This window comes from Chanodichthys erythropterus, chromosome 11 (assembly GCF_024489055.1).
Source record: "Chanodichthys erythropterus isolate Z2021 chromosome 11, ASM2448905v1, whole genome shotgun sequence".
NCBI classification, from domain to species: Eukaryota; Metazoa; Chordata; class Actinopteri; order Cypriniformes; family Xenocyprididae; genus Chanodichthys; species Chanodichthys erythropterus.
Genome location: NC_090231.1, coordinates 730890 through 740307, shown reverse-complemented (window position 1 = coordinate 740307; position 9418 = coordinate 730890). Strand labels below are relative to the sequence as shown.

The window sequence follows — 9418 nt, the reverse complement described above, 5'->3', positions numbered from 1 at the left end:
TGTCTTTCTTGATGTAAAATATATTTATAAGAGCTAATATGGGATTATTTTACTTGGGATAAATGGTACAGATTAAAGAAAAGTATTTTTGATTAGTTTATGCAACATCGCAGTACAGTCTTCTGCTAACAACTTTAATGTACAGCATTTTCAATGAGCTGGTCACTAGTTGAGCCACTCTCTTCACACAAATAATACTTTTAACACTTTCCACATCATATTATATTTTTACAGTATTATTATATTTTTTTATATATATATATATATATATATATATTTATTTATTTATTTATTTATTTTTTTTTTTTTTTTTTACAGTAAAGAAGTTATAAAAGGCACTGAAGTGTTTTTGTGTTTGTGCCTCCTCACAAACCACCCTTTCTTTTAAGAGTCGTGATCCTGTTCCGCACATAATTTTTCACACCAGTCCATGTTCGCTGCTTCAAAGCTTCTGGCTCTGCGTGAATGCATCTTTCACAGTCTTGCTTACCAGGAAATTTGCATGTCTTGATGAACTCCATCATGTGTCTCTCTACTGCTTTTACCTCATTGTCCTCCCATTTCTTTTTTGGAGCATTTGAAGAACCTATGGAATAATTAAAAATGTAATTCTCATAACAACTAAATCAGTGAGTATGACCAAATCATACATATGTCCTAATGTGTAGATTTTTCTGAATTTTGAAAAGCCTTTGGATGGCTATTGCTGCTTGGAGCTAATTTATGGTTATTTGATGATTATTGTGTGTGTAGTTTAGAGATTTTTCTTACCTTGATCCTCTTGTGAAACAGATTGATCAGATTGAACAGGTGGATCAGTCTCTGCTGGTGCTGTTGTCTGAGATACGTCACTGTAATCCTCCTCATCACTTGACATGGAATCACCTTGAGCCTCAAGTTGCTCTAAACAATTGATAAAAAAAATCAACAGTTTATTGATTATACTTAGCATCTGTAACATATGATAATGTACAGTTTTTGCAAATATATACAGCACAGACACACACAGACCATTCAAGTATACTCATACCATTTGGGTCAATTTCAATGTTGTCAAGTTTCTTTCCTTTGAAGTCAGACAGTGTTCCTTTCTCCATGGCCATTAGGACTTTACTCATTTTTGCCAACTGCAGTGTCCCCTCTGGTAACCGGTAATACGGTGACGGTGATGAGGTCATCACAGAGGTGGACACAGCACAGGGTGGTGATGAAGAGGATGCATCAGTTGTGGACGTGACTAAGGATGACTGTAACAGTTTGAAAATATAATTTGAATAAAAACAAGGTCTACAAGCAAAAGAACTAAGGAAACTATTAATTAATATTAAAATAATTAGCTGTTAATGGACTGAGGTGTTGATCACAGAGTATTGTGATGATGTTGACATATTACTCACCAAACAATCTTTTTGTGATAGCTGTTTAGCAATCGTATTGCATTCATTTTCAATTTCTGCCCTGTTAAAACATTCATAGCAATCTTCATGATGTTTTCTTAATTTTGCCAGTCTTGATTGAAACCGCTTCTGTGGATATATAAAGAAGTATTTAGCATAAAGGGTTAGTTCACCCAAAAATGAAAATATTGTCAATAATTACTCACCCTCATGTCGTTCCACACCCGTAAGACCTTTGTTCATCTTCAGAACACAAATTAAGATATTTTAGATTAAATCCGATGGCTCAGTGAGGCCTCTATTCAAAGCAATAACATTTCCTCTTTCAAGATCCATTAATGTACTAAAAAACATATTTATATCAGTTCATGTGAGTTCAGTAGTTCTACTTTAATATTATAAAGCAACGAGAATACTTTTTGTGCGCCAAACAAACAAAATAACGACTTCGACAATATAGTGATGGGCCGATTTCAAAACACTGCTTCGGAGCTTCACAAATCAAATCAGTGACTCGGCTCTCCTATCAAACGGCTAAACTGTTGAAATCATATGACTTTGGCGCTCCGAGTCACTGATTCAATAGGTTGTTTGCAATCACGTGGTTCTGGTGAAGCGCAAAATTCCGGTGGAGGGCAAGCAGTGAAAATTAGAATGGAAAAGATGGAGAAAAGTCCTTTCTGTGCTGGTTTAGAAAGGTTTAAACAGAAAATCACAACATATGTTGGCGATCCTTGTGTTATGAAGAGGAGAGACTTTTCCACTGAATTGAAAGACTTGATTGCCATCGAGGAGGCAGATATAGAGAATGTGAAGCTGCCGTCACGCCGCGTTCAGTTCTAGTCTGGTTTGTTTATATCGCGCTGCCTTTCTGCTAGTGAAGTCAAGTGCAGTATTTTAATTTTTGATTGTGAAAAATGTCGCCATTGTTGGTCATTTATGCTGAATCGAGAATTGTAATAGGAACTCACAGTATCGTTCGGGGGAAAAAAAAATGGACGGTAATACAATTTTCGCCTTGGTTGAGAAGGTGAGGAAAGACGACTTTTAGCAAATGTAATAATGTCACTAAATAAACCCACTGCCTTTCACTTAAAAAAAAACAAAAAAAACAAACATACTTTTGAGTTTTGTATTTGGTTTTTGTGCAATAATTAATTAACATTATGTTTGCGAGTATGATCACTCGCTTGTGAATGATTGTAACTTGCACACAGCCACTTCAAAACTGTTCACAAGCTTCTATGGGTTTGATTTTGGTCATTTGTTGAAATAAATACAAAAATACAGCGTGTCGGTGTCCGTCCCCTGATCGTGACCCTCCGATTCTCCTTATGGGGAAAGTGAATATTTACAAAAATAACATTAAAACTAGTTACATTTACACGCTTCCAACAAAGAAATGCATCATCTTCTGTCAGCTTGTTAAATATTTATTTTATTTGGACATTTTCTACCATACGACGGCTGAAAGCAGCAGCGCGTGACACTATTCTCGTGGTAACCAGATCAACATTGTAAACAATTCTACAAAACTGAAGGGAAAACACCCAATTATAATTAAATAGGATAAAATATCTTCTCCTCCCTGCAAACGATAGCATGTAGAATGTTAATATTTAACCGAGTCAAAAACAAAAGGTAAGTATCCATATTAATTTCAGTATCAGCAGATGCAAAACGCTATAAAAAGGCGACAACTTTTAACGTTAAAAAATGAAAAGTTATAAAAAACGGTATAAGTTATGTAAACGATATAAACACCTTCTGGGTTCTCGATTTTAACGATTTGAGCAACTATAAACAATGCAAAACCTTTTGAGTTTTTGATAGGATTCCTATATAGAAACATCACTCCCTGCCCTCCAGACTCATTCGCGCTGCTGCTGTGACGTCATGTGCAAACAACCCATTCATAAAGCTCCAAAGCAGTGTTTTGAAATCGGCCCATCACTATATTGTTGAAAAGTCGTTATTTTGTTTTTTTGGTGCACAAAAATATTCTCGTCACTTTATAATATTAGGGTTGAATCACTGTACTCACATGAACTGATTTAAATTTGTTTTTAGTACCTTTATGGTTCTTGAGAGAGGAAATGTCATTGCTTTGAATAGAGGCCTCACTGAGCCATCAGATTTAATTAAAAATATCTTAATTTGTGTTCTGAAGATGAATGAAGGTCTTACAGGTGTGGAACGGCATGAGGGTGAGTAATTAATGACATTATTTGAACTAACCTTTTAAACAAACATAAAATGTACATTAACAATATTGAAAATAAAATTGTGACAATAACTAGGTAACTAGCAGAGGTGGGTAGTAAGGCGCTACATTTACATTCCATAACTTTTGGTGCTTGAGCGGTTAATAAACAGAACTGCATGTGTCTAAAGAACACTGTAGCTGGAGCTACTTCTCTCTGTTTATGTCTATGACGAGTCACACAGATACTGTGCTTCTCCGCAGTGGTTCCTTCCAGACCGGGAAGGAACCAATTTAACTTTTACAATTCTGACAGAATATTATTTTGTACCATTTGGAGCGTTTACACAAAGTGTGCTGGATGAAGTGGACACGCACCTACAATCAACTAAAAACAAACCTTCTAATGCATCCCATGGTCTGCCAGCGATAAAGATCTTTTCTAGTTGAACACCTGTGCATCAGCTGTTAGTAGTTGCCTGTGTTGAATAGGGTGTTCAGTATTTTGGGGGCGGAGCAATGAAGGGAGGGGTGTGGTTGTTTGGGTGTCGATTTCAAATATCAACAGTTTTTCCCAGAAATCATCTAATAGTTGCTGCATTATGAGATAGTTACCGTTTTTCTTGATGTTCTTGCTTTGCCTGACTGCTTATGTGGACCACTGCTGTTCACCTCGTCCAATCCAGGTGAAGAAACAGGAGCAGCACAATGAGGCTGGATGCCAGAAAAGGAACCAGTGAATATAAAAATCAGAAATGTTTGTATAGAACAGAAAAACTAGTAATTACTCTAGCTGTCCTACAATAACTTTATCTATCACTCCTTTCCTTCTGTTAACACCCAGACACACTACTCACAAAAGAGTCAATAATATAGAATAATGATACAGATGTTTTAAAGTGGACTTACCGATCTCTGCGGACCCAAACTGATGGATGGCTTTTTATCAGAGGATTCAGTTGATGCTTGATTCAAAGGCTTGAGAAATATGAGACCACAATCACATGGTAACTAATCAGATAGTAAAAGATTATCCTGAATTACTGATCAATCTTTCTATCATTTTCTTGATAGTACCTTGACTCGCCATGGCCAATCTGAGTATCCGTGATTGAAAGTGATTTCTTCCCCTGGTAGAATGTCTCGCACAGCAAAGAGACACAGGTGAGGTTTCCTGCTCACTTCAAGGGTTCTCATTTTGCAAGTAGGATTTCTGTGTTCGTCATTTACAAGTCTTCCCAAGGAACCGTCTTCTTTAGATGCATCTATGCTATAAAGACATAAAATTATTACTCAATACTTGTAATCTTATATATGCTAGACAAGTAGAGTTATTTTTAAGTGGAAACCCACCGCTCTGCATAAGTTGTATGTCTCGTTTTTAATCTACCCGATTCAGACCATCAGCTGATCATCAGGACACAGCTCTATGAACTCAACCGAGTGTGTCAGGTTAAGGAGACAAACAGAATCTGCAGAGAGGAGGGTCTGAGAACCACGGATCTATCGGACAGTGTATGGCAACATCCTCTCAGCAGACAAATGCATCTAACATTCACCATTTTGTTCTCTTTTGGGAATACGGTTAAAAACGAATATTGATGACTCAAAGAAACTGCACTCAGCACCCTTCAAGTCAGTTCATGGTTGATTTTAAGTATTAAGGGTGTGTTCACACTTGGTATGTTTGTTTAGATTAAAACGAACCCTGGTGCCATTGCTCTTTTATGGCACTTTCTCACTGTGCGGTACGACTCAACTCGGCTCGGTTTGTTCTTCCACTGCAGTTAGTACCGCTTCAAAGTGATTGGGATTATAGTCTGATCATTACAGTTGTGCTGCCACCTCGTCTACTGACCACGATAGAGGCATTTCTTTTTTCAAGTTGCATGTGATGGTCATTTAAAGCAAGTCAATTAAAAAACACGAGACAGCAAACCCGCTAGAATTAAATCTTGCAGGTTTGCGATACAATATAGTGCCTCTACTACATCAATCCAACAGGTCTGTACTCACCACCAATTTCTGCCACACCACTGAAACTCAAACAGGAACGCGTTCTCGGCCTCAGTGTAGTGTTCAGCTCGGTCAAGACTCTCTTCTGAACTCAGAAGTTCACCTCTGTATTCAAGAGCAAAATCACCTCTGAAAAAAGCTCTAGTGGTGAAAACTCCACGCCCTGAAGAGGAGAAATGCATTAGATTCAGCAGTTTATTAAAAGTCAACTATCATTTTGATCATTACTTAAAGTTCTCTGCCATATGATGTACATTATATGTAAAAGGGAAATTACTGAATGAAAATAGTCAATAGCCAGGCAAATTTCTAAGTATGCTGTGCTTTTTATACATTACATTATACTTTAAAGTCTTAAAATTATATAGTTAAAATTTTTATACTCTTTCATACATAAGCAATATTATCTTGGCTTTATATAGTTTAGAATAGAGTGCTGCAGCGATGACGTATTTTTGCAGGTGATCCGGTAGTTCACACACCCCTGGTTCCCTCAACTAAAACCCTATATGTTGTTTTAACTGGCTTTTGTATTGCTGCAGAAACTAAGCTTAAGTTTGCCTATTAATACACCACAGTTGCAAAACTTCATCGTCCTCATGATTAAGCTTCAAGAAATCATCTAGAACATGTTTTTGTTATATTATTTTTAAAAGAAAATTCTGTGTTTAACATGCATCGCTTCTGGATAGTTTGTCTTTGTGGTGTATGGATGTTTATGGATGGTTTTTGGCTTTAGATAAAGAGTTTTTTTGTTGTTGTTGATAAATGTGCCTCCAGGAACTGTAAAACTTTAAAAATCCATCTCCCTGTGTAATAAGTATAATGTTTTGCATTCTTATAATGTATGTTTGAATGGTTGTGTACAGTGTACATCCCTAAATCTACCTCTAAACACAACGAGGCTGTGAAAGTGACTAGTGAGTAGATGACTTTATCTGTTCAGGTGACGATTTTTAATGTCCCAGACAAACCTCTGTCTCCCATTTAGACACTTGTTAGCAACTGCCTTTAAAGTAAAAGCTTTTTTTTTTTTTTAAATCACAAGAGGGTATTACTGATGTATATTGTGTCTTAGAAAAAAAAAGTGAAAAAGCAGCCCTTACTTCAGGAATTTAACCAAAACCCAATAATAAAAAAAAAAATTAAAAAAAACATTGATCATGTACATGATCATGCACAACGATATACTGATAGCTGCAAAAAAAATAATCACCTTATTGAAGGTCTAACGGGTATGGAACGGCATGAGGGTGAGTAATAAATGACATTATTTGAACTAACCCTATTATAAAAATGATCCATTGTCCTGGTTTACATACAAACCAATAACCACCTAAAAGTTCAGTTCACCCAAAAATGAATTTCTGTCATTAATTACTCTCCCTCATGTCGTTTCACACCCGTAAGACCTTCATTCATCTTCAGAACACAAATTAAGATATTTTTGATCAAATTCAATGGCTCAGTGAGGCCTGCATTGAGAGCAAAATCATTTCCTTTTTCAGTGTTCAGAAAGCTACTAAAGACATATTTAAAACAGATCATGTGACTACAGCAGTTCAATACTTTTTGTGTGCCCAAAATCACCCATCACTAGATATTATTGAATAAAGTGGTTATTTTGTTTTTCTGTGCACAAAAAAATATTCTCATCACTTCATAACATTAAGGTTGAACCACTGTAGTCACATGACTGTTTTAAATATGTCTTTAGTAGCTTTAGAGGTCTCACCGAGCCATCAGATTTTATCAAAAATATCTTAATTTGTGTTCTGAAGATGAATGAAGGTCTTACAGGTGTGGAACAACATGAGGGTGAGTAATTAATGACAGAAACTTCAATTTTGAGTGAACTAACCCTTTAAACTACAAGACTTTATTTGTAAAGCAGGTTATTCTGCATTAATGACATCAAGACCAAACCATTCGTGTATCTGGTTAGTCATAAATACTTGCCTTTATATTTGCTGATGAACTGCTCTTGAAGCCCAGGCTTATCAGCTCTACGGGTCATGTGATCCTCTGCATCCTGCAGAGGTGTTTTACGCCTTTTGCTTTTCAGCATTATTTCTGGAAAAAAAGAAATAAAAAGAAATATAAGGTGAATGGATTAAATAAGCATTTTAAAAATCTTTTTGATCTTACTGGAATTGTTCACCCAAAAATGTACATAATTATTGTACTAATCCTGTACTAAAATTGTACAAACCTGTGTTGTGTTTTTCTGTGGAACACTAAAGTTTATTTTTAAATGTAATACAGAGCTCTATGCAATGACAGCACATGTGACCAGTCTGAAACAGGCATTTAGATTAAAAAAAACAGCAATATCATTGATGCCAAAAACCATTGTGACCAGATGATTGATGTCAATCCATATTCATATTAATTTAAAAGCTACAGATTTTCAGTCAGTAACCTGATAGATTCATATGGACTATTTTGTCTGCTTTGGAGCTTGACACACAGAATAAAAAATACTATAAAGTGTCTATGTACTGTCATTGTGCAAAAAAGCTCTGTGAAGATAAATAAAAAAACATGGATACTTTTGTGTTCCACTAAAAAAAAAAAAGTGTAAATAATGTATTACATAAAATTAAAAATGACATCAAATAATAAAAAATGAAAATTAATTATTTCAAATTACAATACATACTGTTGACATTTTACAAAAAATGAGAAAAACAGGCTACCACTGATTAAATTGTAGAATCTAAAGAGATATTATATGAAATATAACAAAATTATATTTGCTGATCAATGCCTACAAATAAGCAATAAACTGTTTTTTTCCTTATTGCAAAAAAAAAATCAAATGAGAATCAAACTCAAATACAATCGAGAAATAAAACATTAACAGAAAATAATTTAACCACTAAAGTAAACATACATCTTACTAACTTTCATATTTCACAGTGTATTTTAGTTATCATGCATTTTCGGGACAACACTTGATCTCACCTCTCCAGCGTCCATTGATGGGGGTTGTCGTCTTTTTCGCGTCAAGCAATGCCATGTGATTGCATTTCCCGGGAAAACACATCCACAGCTGACGTGCGTGCATGACGTAGTTACGTATTTGGATTTCACGTTGAAATTGTGACTACATTTATTTGACCTAATAAATATTTTGGCAAACACCTAGATCTTTGTTTGATTTATTCACAGTACTGGTTCTTCAAACTTAAATAAAAAAATAAAAAATAAAATAAAAACGGAGGCGTACGTCTTTCTAATGGACAGAGCACATGATCACTTTTAAACGATCTCTTTGGAACATATCTTAATTTTTACTAATTCTGTTTAATCAAATGTTTGAGTTAAAATCAGGGAGATGTGTGGATTATTTCGAGGCTCTAAAATAAACTTTAACGTGCACTTTATTAACAGCATTTTCTTTCAATTTTTTTTTAATTTATGGTATTTTATATTAAATATAAAGGAAGGAAAAGCTGCTAGATCTTGTAAAAGTGCTTTAAAAACGCATAGCCACGACAGATTATTCCATCATTTGAGCAGCACTCGTGATCTCTCCTCAGAGCTCATCTCACTCTGCACTCAAGCTGCTGCGCTGCTGCTGTGGGGGATGGGCGGGAGGCGCGCGCGATCAGAAGCAGGTGGGGGAAGGGCGGCGAGTCACTCAGTGTCACTGTCTGCAGCTCTCAGCTAGGGCTAGGGTTAGGGTTAGGGTTAGTGTTAGGGGAGCAGGGGTTTCACATCCAGTGCCTTTTAAAATCAAAGTATGAACAAAATAAATCTGTAAACAAACATGTAAACGTCCCAGCTTGAGTCATGA

At 35.7% G+C, this 9418-nt stretch overlaps 1 protein-coding gene across 1 annotated transcript; it reads right to left on the bottom strand.

Moving 5' to 3' along the window:
- Window positions 1-353: 353 nt before the first annotated feature.
- Window positions 354-8981, bottom strand: LOC137030405 (uncharacterized). Its single transcript, XM_067400701.1, has 9 exons — window positions 7576-8981; window positions 5617-5779; window positions 4678-4870; window positions 4510-4578; window positions 4216-4314; window positions 1398-1526; window positions 1031-1247; window positions 772-903; window positions 354-586 (listed from the first exon to the last, which is right to left on the bottom strand). The coding sequence occupies exons 1-9, from the start codon at window positions 7682-7684 to the stop codon at window positions 366-368; spliced, it is 1332 nt and encodes a 443-aa protein (XP_067256802.1). The 5' UTR covers window positions 7685-8981; the 3' UTR covers window positions 354-365.
- Between the last annotated feature and the right edge of the window lie 437 nt (window positions 8982-9418).